This window comes from Microcaecilia unicolor, chromosome 1 (assembly GCF_901765095.1).
Source record: "Microcaecilia unicolor chromosome 1, aMicUni1.1, whole genome shotgun sequence".
NCBI lineage: Eukaryota > Metazoa > Chordata > Amphibia > Gymnophiona > Siphonopidae > Microcaecilia > Microcaecilia unicolor.
This window is the reverse complement of record NC_044031.1, coordinates 512,578,704-512,598,751: the sequence shown is the minus strand read 5'-3', so window position 1 is coordinate 512,598,751 and position 20,048 is coordinate 512,578,704. Positions and strand designations below refer to the sequence as shown.

At 43.2% G+C, this 20,048-nt stretch overlaps 1 protein-coding gene across 4 annotated transcripts in view; it reads right to left on the bottom strand.

Annotated features, from left to right (window-relative positions):
• The window catches only part of SULF1 (sulfatase 1), a 317,465-nt gene that overhangs the window by 165,879 nt on the left and 131,538 nt on the right, over positions 1 to 20,048 (bottom strand). For 3 of the 4 annotated variants that reach the window (XM_030215333.1, XM_030215349.1, XM_030215358.1), the window contains exons 3-4: positions 10,104 to 10,661; positions 1,625 to 1,864 (exon numbers count right to left, since the gene is read on the bottom strand). In XM_030215333.1, coding sequence (XP_030071193.1) covers positions 1,625 to 1,864; positions 10,104 to 10,290 — 427 coding nt within the window. In that variant the 5' untranslated portion in view covers positions 10,291 to 10,661. Of the gene's footprint in view, positions 1 to 1,624; positions 1,865 to 10,103; positions 10,662 to 11,023; positions 11,262 to 20,048 lie in introns of those variants that run through there. The other variant, XM_030215340.1, reaches the window with a different exon arrangement.

Genomic DNA, 20,048 nt, shown 5'->3' with positions numbered 1-20,048 from the left:
TATCATATGATAGACTGATTGCAAAAGTTTTTCATCTATGCCTGTCAAGCCAAAAATACGTTACCTTCTAAAAAATAAAAATATACAGATGCTCCTATAAATTCAGCATTTATTTGGTTAACCACCATAGAGAGCCATTCAACCTCTCAAAATATGAATGGCTCTCTTACAGAAGAAGCAGACCTTTAAAATGTGGGTAGGGAAAGAAAACTTATCTTCTACGCATGTATGGATATGTAAACATGAATTCCTCCTGCAAAATCTCACAGCAATGATGACAGTGTCCCAGAGCTAGTCCTTGTTTTCTAGCTCCCCTTTCAAACTATACTGTCTGATGACATTTTTTTTTTAGTTTAATGCATTTTAAAGGCTTTCTTTTAAGTTGTTTAGAAATTTCAGAAGTTGTTGTTTGTCTGAGGACTTGAATTTATACAGGGGTCACAATCCAGGAAGGTGTGACACAGTTAACATTTCCACCATCAGCAATCAGAGAATGCACCGAGCACAGACGGAACAGAATGTCTGCAGTGAAAATGAAAAATTCGACTTTTACCCGTTTATAAAAACTCATAAAATAACTTGATTTCCACAGCTGGGATTTTGTCATAGATTTTAATAAAACAATTTCAAAAGTATTGAAAAACTATTCAACAATTTTGTCGAATTAACAACTCCACTATTGTCTTATGAAACATTGAGTTGCTGGTGAATTTTTGTTGTCACCTTTCATTAATGGCTCGTGAACAGTCACTTTACAAGTATGAATATTTTGCAATATATTCATAATAGTCAAAAAATGAAAATGATGGGCCCAATGTTTAAATTGCCTATCCAAGGCTAACTGGGGATATTCAACGGCACTTAACTGGATAATGCCATTGAAAATGTCCGGTTAGCACCCAAGCCAAAACCAGCTATTTTGGGGGCACAGTCAGCAGTTGGCCAGTTAAGTGTCGATATTCAGCACTTAACCAACCAAGGTACCTGCATAAATAGTACCACATAAAAGTCAGTCCTATCTTTATGAGGTTCACCATTGCCAGTTAAGTGCTGAATACCACACTTAGTGCTTCTTTTACAAAGTCACGCTAGCGATTTCCACGCAGCAAATGCGAGGAAGCCCAAAGGAATTCACTGGGCTTTGTCATATCTGCCTCGCCAGAATCGCTAGTGTGGCTTTGTAAAAGGAGCCCTTAACCAGCTATATTTTCACTACCCCCATATACCTGGAAATTCAATGCCACAGCCTGGACATAACCGGGCATTTAATTTCCAAGGAGGACGCAGGCAGCGGTTAGCAAAACGTTGACCACCGCTTTATGAATATCAGGCCCAATACTTTTCATTCATGCATAGCCATGTATGGTTGTGATCCCATTTAGCCATATCTCATTCATCACACAGTGATAATTTTAGTTTTTAAGATTTAAGAAATCCTTACATGAAAAGAAACTTTTCTATAATGAATATAATTAGGTCTGCCACCTTCAAATTTAAAACTTCGACTGAAGTCTGATATCAGTAAGCTACTGCAGTCTAATAATAAGCTATTAAATGCATCCGCTCCATTTCACTTCCTTCCTGTTCTTTTGAACAAATGCTGCATGTGAAGGGACTGTCTTACCTGTCCTATATCCTGTGTTGTTGAGGTACACTGCAAAAGTACGGGGTTCATGTGTGGCCTGCCAGGATGGAGAAGAGCAGTTCTCGTTGTTGGTGTACACATTATGGTTGTGAACGTATTTCCCTGTCAGCATGGAAGATCGAGATGGACAACACATTGGTGTAGTGACAAAGGCATTGATGAAGGCGGCCCCACCTTGCTCCATGATCTTTCTGGTTTTGTTCATCACCTGCAAAGAGCCTACAATACAATAGACAGCTGTAATAACTGAGCATTTAAAATACGCATATTGTAATTACGCTTTGAGAGTGTTTTAAATTTTATTCATTAGGGTTTAATTACCATATTTTTGAAGGAATTCACTCAAGGTGGTATACAGCAAAACTAAGTCAACACAATACTCAATAAAACAATTTAATAGGCAGCATAGGCTGTAAGTAAAGATGAAACATAGATAAATAAGATAGAGTAACACTAGCTTGAAAATAACAGGACTAATTTAAAGAAAGTTGTAAGTGGAGTCAGAAGGGGGTATGAATATAATTTTAGCTAGGGTAGGAGTGGATAAATATGAGTTGCTATAGTATGCACAGCCAGTGTCGCACCTTCGGTGGGTGTGACTAACAAGTTAGTTCTTCCATTAAAGGTTGAAGAGCCAAGCTTTCGTCCGCTTCCTGAAGTAGAGATAGTCTTGTGTTTAGTGAAACGTTTTAGGGAGTGCATTCTACAGTCTAGGGGCTACTCTGGAGAAGGCTTGTTGGCAGGTATCACATTTATTTATTTATTTTATTGCTTTTGTATCCCACATTCCCCCACCTATTTGCAGGCTCAATGTGGCTTACATAGATTTGTTGACATTATCATAACAAGATATCAGATACAATTAGTAATGTGTAACGATCAAGGAAGGGAAGAGGGAAGAAGGAAGGGAGTGATTAGGATAGTTGTATAAGGTGAGCTTTCATAATTGAGTGGGTTGGTGAGGTGACTTAGTGAGATTATAGGTGTTCATTGTAGGCCTTGTTGAAGAATGTTTTCAGAGATTTTCGAAAGATAGTTCGAAAGAAAGACATCTCAAGCTGTCCTTTGGAGAGGGTTTGGTTAGAGATACTCCTTGGGAGGACCTTAGTGACCTTGGACGTGTGTAGAGCAGTGGCGTAGCCAAGGGTGGGCCCGGGTGGGCCCAGGCCCACCCACTCTGGGCTTAGGCCCACCCAGTAGCAGCACACCTATGATGTGGTTGGCAGGGATCCCTAAGCCCCACCAGCCGAAAACTCCCAACTATCCCTCCTGCATACCTTGCAAATAGCAGATCTTCGCCTGCAGCGAGCAGCAATTGATACATACCGCTCACACTGGCCCCACAGCCTTCCTTCTGATGTATTCCCACCTATGCGGAAACAGGAAGTTGCATTAGAGGGAAGGCTGTGGGGCCAACATGAGCAGTGTGTATTAGTTGCTGCTCGCTGCCGGTGAAAGTCTATTTAAAAGGTTAGGGGGATGTCTGAGAGACCATATGGTATAAAGGCGAGAGAGGGAGAGACCAAAACACTTGTGGGATAGGGCAGAGTTCTGCCCACCCATCTTGAGCCCAGGCCCACCCAGGCCGCTGGTGTAGAGAGAGATCCTATTCTTCAGGTTTGTATTATACCTTGTCATCAGAAATGTTTTAGAGATTTAAAGAAACTTCTCTCCCTCAAAAGCTTCCAAAGTCACAGAGGGAAATTATAAGATACTATGATAATTAAGGTAAAGATTTAAAATCTGTCAAGTTTTGAAAGACTTTTTGCTCTTTAAAAATTTGTTTGCACAGAATGTGATGCCCCAACCAATGTATTAAGTGCCACTCTATGAAAGTCAGTATAAAATATTTAACCCTGGTGCAGATAAAGGACAGGCTGGAAGGGCTTTTTTTTTTTTTTTTTAGTAGATCAAATTTTTATTAACTGAACTATCAAGACTGACAACTATCTTTCTTCAAGAGGTAGATCAATATACTTCAGCAGTATGTAGGGGTAAGACCCCTGCCAATATAACTAGTGCATTACAGATGCTGTCCATACTATGCCTGTGAAGCTGCCTTTCCAGATCACAGATGTAGTACTTCATGCTCAAAGAAAGCAAAGACTGACTATACTTAAAACATGTCTAAGCATGCACTTCTGAATGAAACCTGTGAACCTGTTAAAATTGCTGAAATGGCAATTCAGTAGATGCATGACAAAGGTCAGCTGAATCAAGACTTTTGGTCAAGTTGGCCCTTACCCCCCCCCCCCCCCGACTATTTGGGGCTACAGTTCCAGGAAAGGCATCTGTTTTTTCAAGCCACTGTCACGCAGCAAGAGGGGTGAACCCTTAGACTGTAGCCAAGCTGACACTGCCTAGCCAACCCAAAGGTTAGATAGTCTCCAGTTGGTGGCAGTTGAGTCACCTCTGGACTAGATACAAGACAGTTTGAATAAGGTTCAGTCTAGCAGGCAGGTGACAGGGCAAGCGGAAGTCCAGCAGACAAACTGGAGCTATAGACAAGGCAGGACCAGACTGAGGCTGGGCTGGAGATGAGGCAGGAACAAGCTGAGGCTGGGCTGAAGACTGAAACAGAAGACACCACAGGATCAAGACAGGAACAAGGCTTTAACTCACTAGGACAAGAACAGGTGACCCATTGCAAGGGCGAAGGAAAGGAGCTTCGGGATCCCTTAAGAGGACCTGTCCTCATGGTGCCATCTCTGGGCGACAGGACCAGCTGCTCGACTCAGCTCCTATAATAAGCAGTCATCTTCGGCACACACAGTGCACCTAAGAAAGCCAGCTTGCTGCAGGTCACAGCATGGAAAGAAGAACGTTGGGTCAAGGGAGTGCCCTGGAGTGAGTGGCCTGATGTGACAAGAGTTGCAGGAGGCCTGAGGATGCTGTGAAGCCCAGCCCCTAGATGGGAAGGTGAGTCGGGGCACAGGAGCAATGCTGTGGCCATGACAGCCATAACATACACAGTACAGCCAATCACAAAACCACAAAGTGATCTGATCATCCAAGACAGTGCTGGTTCCAAAAATACAATAAAAGGACTGTTCTATCTCATCTGATAATCATCTTATCATTTGAGGTCTTCGTGTCAACATCAGATCAACCAACCAACCAGTACTGGAACACCTGCCGCTGTTCCTGAAAGAAAAGGGACTCACATAGCTGTTCAGATTGTATAAAACATAATTTGTAATCACTTTCCTTTGGGTAATAAACTGAAGGCATGCAATCATGTCAGGATGTGTGTTTCCAATCCAATTTCTGACACTAGTCATTTTTGCATTTATAAAACTGCAATTCTAAGCTTATTCTGCTGCAGTGTATACATATATCAAACTTATACTGAAGGCAATCTCCCTCTAATACTTTCTAACCGAAAAACCGTGAGAACATGAAGGAGATAGATAGAAACTCTACTGGCGTATTTACTAATAGTAAATTACATTAAATCAAGAGGTGAAGCCTCAAGAAGCCCCCGGCTCAATGATTAAAGAGCTCACGGGAGGCTGGACTTCTTCATCATCGGCAATATATACATGTCACTTATTGGGTAGACTGGACAGACCGTAGAGGTCTTTATCTGCCGTCATTTACTGTTACTATGTTATTTCCTTATTATTTTAGCTTAGCTACAAACATAGATAAGGAATGAGAACTCAGGGATTGTGAACATTGTATAATTTCCAGCTGCTACCATAATATAGTATCGCATGTCTCTACGTACACTGTCCCATAGAGGTTAGTGTGAATTACTGGTCTACTTGTATAAATATGTGACGTTCGTGAGTCCTTGTGCCTGGATGGAGCACAGAGACGAAGACTCGACCCTGCACTCTGCTGGGCAGCCGAGCAACCCCGAGGCTTCACCTGTGATGACCACCGTTCCTCGAGGGTTGAGACCCCAGGTGCGGGCGGCCGACAGGACTTCCGGACGCAGGCAGCAGGCAGAGAGCATCCGGGTTCAGGCAAAAGTCAGAGACAGGCAGCAAACAGAGGGTTTCCGGGTTCTGACAGGAATCAGAAACAGGCAGCAAGCAGAGAGTTTCCGGGTTCTGGCAGGAGTCAGAGACAGGCAGCAAGCAGAGAGTAATCCGGGTTCAGGCAGGAGTCAGAGACAGGCAGCAAGCAGAGAGAGTAATCCGGGTTCAGGCAGGAGTCAGAGACAGGCAGCAAGCAGAGAGAGTAATCCGGGTTAAGTCAGTAGTCAGAGGCAGGCAGAGAGTAATCCGGGTTGAGGCAGTAGTCAGAGGCAGGCAGAGAGTAATCCGGATTGAGGCAGTAGTCGGAGGCAGGCAGCAAAAGGGTCAGCAGGGAACGCTAGTGGGTACAAGACACAATCTACCAAAGTAGAAGCCAAAGCACAGACATAGAGAAAAGCTGATCCTTAAATAGCCCCCACCATCAGGGGAAAAAGAATCAGCTGGCAAGGAACTCCCCTGTTGGCCGGTCTGCCGGAGGAGGAGGAGCCTGACTGCGAGGCTCCAATGCAGTGGGGAAGAAGGCGGGGCAAAGGATCTGGCGTTCCCGAGAGCACGGCATGCCGCGAACTACCCTCCTGGACGGAGCGTGCAGAGGAGACTCCCGGAGCATCGGACCCGCCAAGTAGGCCGGCACTCCGCATTGCGGGCAGTCAGAGGCCCGCACAGCGCCAGACCCGCCAAGATGGCGGGCGCTCCGCATCACGGGAATGCCACTTACCAAGGTGAGGAGCGTGACAAAATACAACAATGTGTTACATTCTCCGAAGCCTAAAGAACTCATTTGCAAAAAGCTGCATCTAGCAGGGTCCATTGGGCAATAGTTCCAGCTATATAGAGGGGCATAATCGAACGGGGCGCCCAAGTTTTCCTGAGGATGTCCTCGCAGGACATCCCGGCAAGGGGGGAGGGACCCGTATTATCAAAACAAGATGGGTCTCCATCTTTCGTTTCGATAATACAGTCGGGGACGCCCAAATCTCAAAATTTAGGTAGACCTTAGAGATGGCCGTCCTTAGAAATGGTCGTCCCCGGTTTTTGGCGATAATGGAAACCGAGGATGCCCATCTCAGAAACGACCAAATCCAAGCCTTTTGGTCTTGGGAGGAGCCAGCATTCGTAGTGCACTGGTCCCCCTCACATGCCAGAACACCAACCGGGCACCCTAGGGGGCACTGCAGTGGACTTCAGAAAAAGCTCCCAGGTGCATAGCTCCCTTACCTTGTGTGCTGAGCCCCACAACCACCCCCCCCAAACCCACTCCCCACAACTGTACAACACTACCATAGCCCTAAGGGGTGAAGGGGGGCACCTACATGTGGGTACAGTGGGTTTCTGGTGGGTTCTGAAAGGCTCACATTTACCACCACAAGTGTAACAGGTAGGGGTGGGTGGGCCTGGGTCCGCCTGCCTGAGGTGCACTGCAGTACCCACTAAAACTGCTGGTTATGACATTTGAGGTGGCATAGAGGCTGTCAAAAAATATTTTTAAAGTTTTTTTTTTTTTAGGGTGGGAGGGGGTTAGTGACCACTGGGGGAGTAAGGGGAGGTCATCCCTGATTCCCTCCGGTGGTCATCTGGTCAGTTCAGGCACCTTTTTGAGGCTTGGTCGCAAGAAAAAATGGACTAAGTAAAGATGGCCAAGTGTTCGTCAGGGACGCCCTTCTTTTTTCCATTATCGGCAGAGGACGCCCATGTGTTAAGCACGCCCCATTCCCGCCTTCGCTACGCTTCCGACACTCTCCCGGGAACTTTGGTCGTCCCTGCGACGGAAAGCAGTTGAGGGCGCCCAAAATCAGCTTTCAATTATGCCGATTTGGGCGACCCTGTGAGAAGGGCGCACCATCTCCCGATTTGTGTCGAAAGATGGGCGTCCTTCTCTTTCGAAAATGAGCCCAATAGTGTACCTAGTGTTCCGCTCCAAAATATAAGCATATTCCATAACAATGAAAGTAACTTAATTGGCTTAACAAGCTAATCAGCGTTGATAACACTTAACAAGAAATAATGAACACTAATTGGCAATAATTAGAATTTAAGTGCACGACTTACAAAGCATATTCAGTAATTGCACCTAAATTCTAATGCGTGCAGTTCAAAAAGGGTGTGGTCATGGGTGTTTCATGGGCATTCTCAAATTTACACATGTACTTATAGAATATGGCCCAGTATGCCACGTTTTCATTGATGTAAATGGATGCACCTACTTTTAGGTGCTGTGATGGTCCATGGTGCGGCTGCACCTCGAGTATGGTGTTCAATTCTGGTCACGGCATCTCAAAAAAGATGCAGTGGAATTAGAAAATGTACAGAGAAGGGCGATGAAAATGATAAAGGGGTTGGGACGACTTACCTATGAGGAAAGGTTGAAGCGTCTAGGGCTCTTCAGCTTGGAGAAAAGACGGGTAAGGGGAGATATGATACAGGTCTATAAAATAATGAGTTGAGTGGAACGGGTAGATGTGAATCATTTGTTTACTCTTTCCAAAAATACTAGGACTAGGGGGCTTGCGATGAAGCTACAAAGTAGTAAATTTAATATGAATCGGAGAAAATGTTTCTTCGCTCAACGTGTAATTAAACTCTGAAATTCATTGTCTGAGAATGTGGTAAAGGTGGTTAGCTTAGCGGGGTTTAAAAAATTCTGGGCGGCTTCCTAAAGGAAAAGTCCATAGATCATTATTAAATTGACTTGGGGAAAATCCACTGCTTATTTCTGGGATCAGCAGCATAACATGTATTGAACTTTTCGGGATCTTGCCAGGTATTTGTGACTTGGATTAGCCACTGTTGGAAACAGGATGCTGCGCTTGATGGACCTTTGGTCTGACCCAGTGTGACAATACTTATGTATTTACGATATCAACTAAGCATATTCTATATACTGTGAGTAAATCTAGGTGCCACTTATAGAATATGCTTAGGTGGAAACCTTTACTACGCAGATTTTTTAGGCACCTTATACAGAATCTGGCCCTTAGCACTTAAATTTTTGGCACCTATGTTTTACCGCCCTTTACTGAATTGAGCACTATGGGGGGAATTCTATATATGGTGCCGCTATTAACAGAACAGACAATACAATTTAAAGCATAAATATTCAGCATACAGTTCAGTACTGTGTTCAGTTCTGGTTACCATATCTCAATAAAGATAATTGCGGAATTAGAAAAGGTTCAAAGAAGAGCGACCCACATGATAAAAGGGACTGGAACTCCTCTTGAATGAGGAAAAGCCTACTTCTGCACTGAAAGTTCGGCAGAGAAAAGTATTTTAATGCATGCAACACACTGAAACAGGGCAGAAATGGCAGATCTGTGTGAAAACACACATGCGCTTATTTAAAGAATAATGCCTAAGTGTTCCTGTGCAGCTCTGAAAAGAGGGTGTGGCCATGGGAGGCACAGGGGCAGGTCAGGGGCGTTCTCTTAAAATGTGTGCAGTGTTATAGAATAGCGCAGATCCATGCCCAGTTTCCATGCCAGGATTTACACCTTCTCCTACTAACCTACAACTGCACTCAATCTGCAGCCCCTCATTACCTCTCTACCCTTATCTCCCCTTACGCTCCTACCCGAAACCTCCGCTCACAGGACAAATCCCTCCTCTCTGCACCCTTCTCCACCACCGCCAATTCCAGGCTCCGCCCTTTCTGCCTCGCCTCTCCCTATGCTTAGAATAAACTTCCTGAGCCCATACGCCAAGCTCCCTCCCTGCCCATCTTCAAATCCTTGCTCAAAGCCCACCTCTTCAATGTCGCCTTCGACACCTAACCATTATACCTCTATTCAGGAAATCTAGACTGCCCCAATTGGATTGTCTGCACATTTTGTCCATTAGATTGTAAGCTCCTTTGAGCAGGGACTGTCCTTCTTTGTTAAACTGTACAGTGCTGTGTAACCCTAGTAGCGCTTTAGAAATGTTAAGTAGTAGTAGTAGTAGTAGTAGTTTCAGTTGTAACTCCTCTTGCCCAAAATTAAGTGTGGATCCCAGTGCTATGAGCTATTCTATAAAGGGCTCTGACCCTGGAATGCTCATTATAGAAAACCATTCACTATCGATTTTTGTCGGTGCCGAATTTTGAGCACCATTTACTGGATCCAGCTTTATATGTATAATGCCTGTGAATGTATTTTTTTAAAGAGACACTTAAACATGTGGCTTTGCAATGAGCATGTAAATGCCTTTGAAAACCGACCTCGGTATCTAGGCATCTGAAATCATTTGTCTCCAGGTGTTTCCCCCCCCCCCCTACCATTTACTAAGCCGCGCTACCGGCTGCCGATGCACTAATGCCGACGCAGCCCATTCACTTTGAATGGGCTGTGTCGGCATTGCTGTTCAGTTTAGTAAACAAGGAGGTTACAGAGCTGCCATCATAATATATTTGTAATACACAACTCTATACAGACTTAGAAACATTATAGTGTAGGTGACGGGGAAAGAAAACTAGTACATCAGCTGGATACCCTTACCCAGCTCCACGTCCTGGTCATCTGTCAGCACAAGAATGATATTTGGTCTGATGTTCCTACGCTCCTGTGGCACACGTGCCCGGAACCTTGCTGCTTGTACAGTGGAACAGAGGCTCCCTAGCAGTTCAGTACCGAACACAGCCAAGATCAGTGCAAAGCAAGAATACTTCATGCTAGCAAATCCCATCTTTGCAAAAAAAAAAAAAAAAAGGTTTCAAAGATATATATCCAAAAGATTCTCGTGCTCAGCTTTCTAGATATGTTGGGAGACTGAGAAAAAGTAATTGAAAACCAAATAAATGAAGCACTATAAAAGTTTCTGTTGGAACCCAGCTCAGGTCCATGTTAGGCAGCCCAAATACTGCGGCTGTGCTGTGACAGCTCCACCTCTAGGCTTGCAGGTTTCTTCATTTCTCTCCAAGCATCAAACTCGGCAGCATCAAGCATGGTCTGCATTTCACGAGCTCTAAGTCCTTCTAGTGCATGGCATTCATGTGCTTTTACCAAATGACCACTATCTATGTCGCTGCAGGGATGTTCACTTCATCGGCCAGAATCCTTCAGAAGGGAGAAAGCAGAAAAGAGGAAATGTGTAAGTTACGGATCTGAGAATCCCATCTCTACCCCACTTCTGCACTCCCAAAAGAAACAAACTGATTGCATTCTGTATTAGAAAAGACCGCATCTTATTACTACCTGCTAAATATTTATATGGTGCTGGAAGGCATATGCAATGTTTTACAGGCACATAGAAGAGGCAGGAGGAATCTGCTCAGTGCATCTTTACATTAGTCTCACATTGGACACAGGAGAAAGAACACACAAAGAAATATTTTCCTGCTCTGTGCTTCAGTTGAAATAATAACACGTTTTGAGTACAGAAATTCCCACACAAGCAGCTTTGTTATTTATTAACTCACCTGCCTGAGCTCTCATATACCTGCCTCGTAAAGAAAAAGGCAAGCTCACTTTCCATTTTCAATCTCTGGTATGTCACCAAGTGTTTCATTGCCGTAGTTTCCAGCCTGAGTGACAGCCTGGACAATTTAAGCTGATGCCGTGAAAGCCTCAGATTGTTCCTTGTCCTTCAAAGATGGCATGGTACGCATCATTTGTACCCTGTGGTGAGTGCTCGTTTCCAGACTCAGCAGAAATCGAGCTGAGACCTCTTAGTGTGCCTATCCCTCGCACTGCCTCCCCAGTCTAATGTGAGTAGGAAAGCTTTCCCTGCAGTACATCTGAACCTGTAGCTGGAAATGATTGATTAGCCTTGGGACTGAAAGGTTACACACTTCATTTTCACAATGCTGACCAAAGTTCTGCAAAAGTTCTGCATGAGGAAGAAAAGGGCTGGAAGAAATGCCTGCAGGCTTTACCTCCCGGACATGCTGACAGCTGTTTTCCCACCTGGGTTCTGGAAAAATGGCAAATGCGTCATTTGCAAAAGGTGGCACAGGGAAGGGTATCCTAGACTGTACTAGTTCTATTCCCTTCAATAGAGGGCTTCCTTTTTCAAATTAATTTTAATTTGATACTTTCTGCACCTTTGTTTAGAAGTGGTGATATGTGAGATTTTGGAAATCAGGGCAAATATCTGGATACCCCAATAACATTAACCCTGACTGTGAAAGGTGGGGTCAAAACAAACCCTAACATTTTGACAGGGTTTACAAACGCAAATCACCTTTTATTAATTGAATGGACAATACAATTTAAAGCGTAAATATTCAGCATTCAGTTCAGTTCTGGTCGCTGTATCTCAAAAAAGATATTGCAGAATTAGAAAAGGTTCAAAGAAGACACACCAAAATGATAAAGGGAATGGAACTCCTCATATGAGGAAAAGCTAAAGAGGTTAGGTCTCTTCTGCTTGGAAAAGAAATGAATAAGGGGAGATATGATTGAGGTCTACAAAATTCTGAGTGGCATAGAACGAGAAGTAAATCGATTTTTTACTCGCTCCACAAGTGCAAAGATTAGGGGACACTCAAGGAAGTTATATGGAAATACTTTGAAAACAAATAGGAGGAAATATTTTTTTACTCAATGAATAGTTAAGCTCTGGAACTCTTTACCGGAGGATGTGGTAACAGTGGTTAGCATATCCGGGTTTAAAAGAGGTTTGGACAAGTTCCTGGAGGAAAAGTCCATAGTCTGCTATTGAGACAGACATAAGGAAGCAACTGCTTGCCCTGGGATTTGTAGCATGGAGTGTTGCCACGATTTGGGTTTCTGCCAGGTACTTGTGACCTGGCTTGGCCAATGTTGGAAACAGGATACTGGGCTAGATGGACCATTGGTCTGACCCAGTATGGCTACTCTTATGTTCTTATGCCTAAGGGGGTCTTTTTCTAAGCCAAGGTAGCATTTTTAGCTCACAGTAGAAATCAGCTGGTGGTTATGCCGAGATGCCCCCTAAGTGAAACCAGTAAAAGAGTTTTATGCAGTCATTTGTCCAGTTAACTTAGGCAGTTAAGTGCTGACTATAGACACTTAACTGCTTAAGTGCTGGTTCCATTCCTGGACCGCACACCACAACATTAGTGCTGCTATCAGCAGATAGCCCTGTATAAGCCATTTAACTGGCCAAGAGAAACTGCTTTGAATATCGTTCCCTAAGATTTTGAATTTTTTTTAAAGATTGTGAATGGAATGGTTCTGGGAGATCTCAAGGGCCGGGCTAATTCACATACACCGTAGTGTCTTAAGTTCCTTTTTCTGGAGCCATATGGTAACCCTACCCCCAATTAATATATAGGGGATCTATTTGCATACCATGGAGGCAGTGCATGCAAATAGATCAGATGTGTATTCATTTGGGAGATCTTGAAGACTTGACTGGGTTGCGGCCCTCAAGGACTGGAGGCTACTCACCCTGCTCTACGATATACATATTGAGGTCTTTAAGTCTCTTCTCATATGTCTTTTGGCACAAATGCCATATCATTTTTGTTGCCTTCCTCTGAACTGCCTCAAGTCTTTTTGATGTCCTTAGTGAGATACGGCCTCCAAAATGGAATACAGTACTCCAAATGGGGCCTTGCCAACTACTTGTACAGGGGCATTAACATTTCCTTTCATCTACTAGATATAGACATCTTGAGGCGGTACGTCAAGCTCCATCACTGGCTGCAGTGGCGTACCAAGGGGGGGGGGGGCGGTGGGGGCGGTCCACCCCGGGTGCATGCCGCTGAGGGGGTGCCGTGCACCTGTCGGCTTTTCGTTTTCATGCTCCCTCTGCCCTGGAACAGGTTACTTCCTGTTCCGGGGCAGAGGGAGCATGGAAACGAAGAGCCAACAGGCGCGTGGCAACCCCCCCAGCGGCGTGCACCCGGGGGTTCTTTCGCCGGGGGGTCGTGCTATTCCGGGGGGGCGCTGCACCCAGGGGGCGGGGCGCATCGGCGATCCGCCCCGGGTGTCAGCGCCCCTAGGAATGCCACTGACTGGCTGTCTTCAAATCTAAGCTAAAAGCCCACCTTTTTGATGCTGCTTTTAACTCCTAACCCTTATTCACTTGTTCAGAACCCTTATTTTATCATCCTCAATTTAATATCTCTTGTTTGTCCTGTTTGTCTGTCCTAATTAGATTGTAAGCTCTGTCGAGCAGGGACTGTCTCTTCATGTTCAAGTGTACAGCGCTGCATACGTCTAATAGCGCTAAAGAAATGATAAGTAGTAGTAGTAGTAGTGATGTCATGTACCAGCTGGAGACTGATGGGGGTATTCTTTTGGCAGAAATGGAAAAAAAAGGTGTTTCTCATTTGAGGGCTGAGCTTTAGGGAAAAATTTGCCTGGGGGATAATAAAAGCTTATTGATGTGACATTTTTGGAGAATGTGTAAAGCCTGGTTTTTATACTTGCATATAGGGGGGTACTGGGTTATTAGGGGGCTGCTGGAGAGTCCTAATTTTGTATTCTATTTCTTTGATTATGTAAACCATTGTAAGATCACAGTATATAAGACAAATGAATGAATCACTTAAATAACATATTTTCAGGCGTTCCTTATTGCCCTTATCTTGTGTAATGCCTGTGGAGTAGTATTTGGAACCTTTAAAGATTACCATCTCTTTAAGATGCTCAATTAAAAAAAAAAAACAACAAAAAAACTAGACTTGCTCGATGTTTGTTCAAACTGCCAGTGCAATCATCTAGAATTATTTTTTTATCTTTTCCTGTGACTGCCAAAGCCGGATTCACTCTGTATGTGTGTGTGTGTGGGGGGGGGGGGGGGGGGGGGGGGTTGTGCAGCCTATACTTGAGACCTTACTAAAGCAGTTTAGCCATGCAACATTAACTAGTATCAAGAAAATAAGCTTGACTAATTATCTGTGAAAAATCATAAGGAGGAGGACTGGGAAGATTGAAGGAGAAGGAGAAAGTTTGACCTAGTGCTGTCAGAGGCCTACCATGAATGGACAGACCAGGTTTCCCCATACTCCCTGCTTCTTAGGTGTTTTTTAAATTTAAAGTCTTATAAGCAATGCCACATCACATCACTCACTCTTAAACTAGACATTGTATCCATTTCCATTCCCAAGTACAATAACCGCTTTTAAAGCGAGCATGCACACATTTTACATTTTGTGTCTAGGGAAATGACTGCCATGTTGTCAGACAACCAGTAAACACTTCAGACAGGCCTGACATAATGCCCGTGAAAAGTCAACATATGAACACCAACCAAAGAGGGGACCTGTCATTTCTGTGATTACAGAAAATTAAAAGTATGCAGACTGAAAGTCTGTAATTAGACACCAGACCTTGAATTACTATTTCACAAGCATGTCAGGTTCTCTCCTGGCTTTCCCTTGCTCGCCCTCTAATGCTGTGGTAAGACATTTCTACAGCTATTGTAGCATGTATTTAGCAAACAAAAGTACAGAGCAGATACGAAGAGAGGAATAAAAGTGTGGCCTGAAAGATTCTTCAGCTGTAAAAAAAAGAAAAAAAAATGGTTTGTGGGAAACAGTCAAATCTAACTTCTGTTTGTCTAATCTTCAGAATGCAAAACCTTTAAAGCACTCCGAGAAGGCTATGTGAAGCGAGACCGAGTGTTCGGTTTCCTTTATCATTCGTACTGTACAGCAACCCTTTTCAGACAATGTTGACCCAGAAAACGCAGTCATGCTGACCACACTGAGCAAACATTTGCACCGATATGTTTGAAAAAAAACCCTGCCATCTCAAGCAGGATCCTAACAATGACACTTCAGTGTTAACATCCACCCCAATCCAAAAAAGATTTTGCAAACTAGCCTTCGTTTTGTCCCATTTCCTGCTAAATTAGTTATGTGTAATCTGCACCCCCTTCCCAAAACTGTATATTTTGGCCTTACTGTAGTATCTTAATGCAGAACTCCTGTCACATATAAATAAATTCTACAAATCCGATTGCCTCAGTTAACGAGATAAATGTAGCTTCTTCTCTTCCTTTTTTTAAAGTTCTCTCATTATCTAATCTTCAGTGATTTATTCATTAGAGGACAAGGGTTGAGTTGAAAGAAGCCTGTGCATTCAGGCCTTTCCAAACAACTGGATCCAATTTGCACAGACAAATCTTAATTGAAAGGTGACCTTTTAAATCCTGTCATCCCCTCACAGCCTTCTTTCCAGCTAGGGATGGAAATAAGTGGAGATGAAAACAGACAAACTGTGAGGTTTGACCAAAAAGGCAACAATACAAATACTTCATGAGATCCTATAAGTCTCCTTAGAGATATCACTATTTTTCTAAAGAAAGCTAAAGCAAACTGCTAGGAAAGTGATTGTTCCTTCACCACACAAACCATTTATATTAATAATAACGTACAGATGGCAGAATGTGGAACACATGGCAGGCGAATATCAAAGTGCTTTCTAAGGACAAGCTGGTTATTTACCCTTTAAAAACCTCCCTTTCCAAACTCCCCTCTTTCTTCTCAGGGGAAAAGGTATAGAGCCAAGGCTGAGGTAGGCCAACTGAAGTATGTGCTGGGATTTTCTTTGTATACCTTATGCCTGCAAAGTATTTGGGGAAAGAGATTCTTAAAGCACCAGCAACAAGCAGATTTTTTTTTTTTTTTTTTTTAAAGAGAAACACCTTCTTCAAAAATCACCTCACAGGCACTTGAGTACTTTGCAAACTCCCTGTACTGCCTCAACCTTCTTGTTGCTGACCTCTTTTCTGGTTTAAAACGAAAGGGTGGTGGAACAACATCAGAAAATGAAAAATAATGTTCTTACAAATAGAAATGTGAAGGTCTTGTCAATGGCAACCAATTAACATTTAAAGAGGGTGGAGAAAAGAAGACTTTAGAAAATAAGCTACAACTGTATCCAAAGAGTAAGTACCACACTGACAATATTATTTACATGTTACTCAAACAAGGGCTTGCAGATTAACAACTCCTCCCCCCCCCCCCCCCATCAAAAATGAATAACAATTTATACAAATATCAGTGAATATCAAAAAATGTATATATAGTTTGGATCACATCTTCTCAAAAACGGCAACTCCATTCTGTCCAGCTGCTCAACGATTAAATTTTGTTAATCCACCAATAGGAGATTCAAATGCTCCAATAAACGACAGGGATACCCTATTTCACAACTGCTGCATCAGGGGAAGACTTTCACTCTCCATTCATTTTTGTACATCACAGTTAATGGATGGGTAGTAAGTTTTCCATGATGCAGCAGCTATGAAACAGGATATCCCTGTCGTTCATTGGAGCATTTGAATCTCCTTTTGATGATGGATTAACAAAATTTAATTGTTGAGCAAATGGACAGAATGGCATTACCAATTTGAGAAGATGCAACCCAAGCTAAGTACATTGATATTCATGGAGATTTTTTAAAACTGTTCTTAGTTTTGATGTGGGGCGGGGGTGGGGGGTTGTTGTTAATGTGCAAGCCCTTGTTTGAGAGACATTTAAGTAATATTGTCTGTGTGGACTTTTTTTCTGACCTACGGTTGTGTGTTGCTCACCCTTTGGATAGAGATTTAGTTTATTTTCTGAGGTCTTTTTTCTCCACCCTGTTTAAAGTTTGTTAATTGGTTGCCAATGTTAAGTTCATTTCTATTTGTAACATAATTATTTTTGGTTTTCTAATGATACTGCTTTTTTTCTCCTTTTTTTGGGTGGTGGAATAACATCTCTTTGGGTGGTGGAATAACATCTCTGGGGATAAACAGTATGCTGGAAAGCATGCCCACGTTAAACTATTTTACTAAAACAAATGACTAATATGCAAATAGAATTATGTGCTGGTCGCCAGGTGGCCCTTTTTGCATATGTTGTAAGAAAAATATATGAACAATATTGGACCATTTAAATCACTAAGAGGCTGACATTCAGCTGGTGGCAGTCCATGTTTTACTGGCCACCGCCATCTTTATTGCTGGATATTGAATGCTTGGCGATGTCCGGCACTTGCATTAAATATCCGGGCATACGAAACTGGCTAAAACAGTTGGTTGTGTGATATTTAGCACTTAACCAGCTATGATGAACCCCATAAAGATAGGGCTGTGTTTCTGGCAACAAACTTTGGGCACCATTTACAGAACTGAGTCCTATGTGTTTGTGTAAATTGCAAGGGGGGGGGGCAGGGTTTGGCCACATCTATAATTTGTACGTATTACCCACTTAAGAAATGAGAGTGCACATGTATATTCCAACAAATCAATGACAGGATTTACAGCTCCTCCCTTGCGTGTATAAATCTGTAAAAAAGTGCTTCTTTGGGTCAGCCCTTTACAGGAGGAAATAATGGACTTCTTTCCCTTAAGCCTCCATTGCTTATTTCTTCCTACAAAATGAAAATAAATAATTGAGGCCTCTGTTGATAACTAGTGGCATGCATACATGCAGGTTTGCAAAATAGTAAGCATACACGTGTAACTTACATGTTAAACACCAACTTGCATGTCTAACTAACAGTGTCAGTTGCTGAGGTCCCCCAATACGTATCTTTATAAAACAGCTGCTCCTGATATGTCAAATATTTGGTATAAGTACAGAATTATCATTTAAGATTATTATTTGAAAATCTCTTGGAGTGAAAGACTCAAGTTAAAACCAAGTATAAATTAATTGATACTCTTATTTCCCTGGCACTTAAAGCTATACTAACAAATTGGAAAAACAGGTCTCAAATACCATATCGTGCCTCGTGAACTCTGTATGTGACATACACATGTAACCCTGATCTCACCACAAAGTTCCGGGCACCAGCTAGCTCTTCAGGTCAGCACCCGAAACCAGGGTCAAAGCAAAAGTTTTATTTCTTATTGAGCTAGGCGCAGGCAGGGTCTGGGCTTGATCCCGGTAGGCTGTAGGATTTTAAGCCACACTTTATCTTTTATTTCTCTTTATCAGTGTGGGAGCAAATAAACTTCACTCTCGAACCAAATAAACTCTCCAGTCCAGGTTTTATGAAACAAACTAATTTTACTTGAATGTTGCAACAGGAAGTTTATCCCAACTTCATATTCTCTGGTCACAGTTCACTCAATATCAAACAGTTTAATTTGCATCCAAACGGTTAATTTGCTGAAAAGAAGGTTTAAATGCCAGTCCAACACTCTTGGTGTAAGAGTTCCAACGCCTATATGATTATCCATTTATAAATCCTATGGTATTTACATATTTACAGCTCCACCAGTCCAATACCCATCTTTTTGGGCAGAATAATCCAAGCTTGTGCATGGCCGGTCTTACAATCGTGGGGCCCTGTGCAGACCAGTTTGGTGGGGCCCCTTGCCTAGTCCTGCCCCTTGCCCAACTCTTCCCCACCGAACACTATGTACCCGTCTAGGGTTGTTTATCTACATTACCATTGCCAAAAAGGCAGGAGTCTGGTACAGCATAGACCCATCAACTTCAGTTAATGGAAACATCGTTTCCTTCACAACTTTAATTCATTCATTTAGATATGTCCTAATGCATGCAATGAACAATTTCCTACTTAAACCAAGTCTAAAAAAATATAAAATATATTCAATTTTTAGTTATCCTGGAAAGTGATGAAAAATAAAATCCTACCATTCCAAAATACTTGATGGTCCATAAACCTTTTATTTTTTTTAAACATTTACAAAGTATCCACTGGAACAAAACCGAGTCCTTCCCCTTCTTTCTCTTCAGCTGCAACAAGGCAGCGTGACCAAGCAAAGCACCAAAGAAAAGAAAGTTGGGAGCGCAGTGACATAAAATCCTTAAGAGTTTACAGAGCTCCAGCCTCAAAGTTTTAAAGTTGTCCTCATTTAGTAGCTGTTAAGGAACGAGGCAGGAAGGAAAAAGCAGAGAGGAAGCGTTACTTACAGAGGCACATGCACTTCAGGACTGTCGTGTCGTGCCGTCCTTCCTTATGTAGCATCCCGCCCCTCTGATGTAACTTCCTGCTTACACGTGGGTGGGGAGCTGCAGAGCGAAGAAGGACCAGGTCAGTCTGGACAGCGTGCTCCTGATACCGCTGCAAAAATCAGGTTTTTGTGGACCAGGGGGTGAGGGAGAGCACTGGACTCACAGGGATGGAAGGGATCGGTGCTGGACTTGCCGCAGGAGAGGAAACAGAGAGGAAAAAAACAGGTCTGTAGTCTGAAGTGCAGGGCCCCTGGGAGCACGAGGCCCTGCGCTTCTGCCTAAGACCGGCCCTGAGGCTGTGCTTGCAGTAAGCTGTCTGCTGGGCTCTTCCAGCTGCCGGACCCACATAGGATCAGACTTCCTTATCTGTCCTCTCTCTAAAGGTGCATTTTAACAGACTCCTTCCTGTTCTTCTCCAGGGCTGGGTTAACCCTTCTACCCACCTGGAGCACTCTTCACACTCCAAGGTTAATGCTTTAGTTGGCAAAAATCTCTTCTTAGTTCAGCCTTAGGTTATTGGGCCTATCCAGGACACCCCCTCTCATCACAGGTCCTGGCAGGGTTGAAAGCAGCCAAAGACCATGTGCTCTGC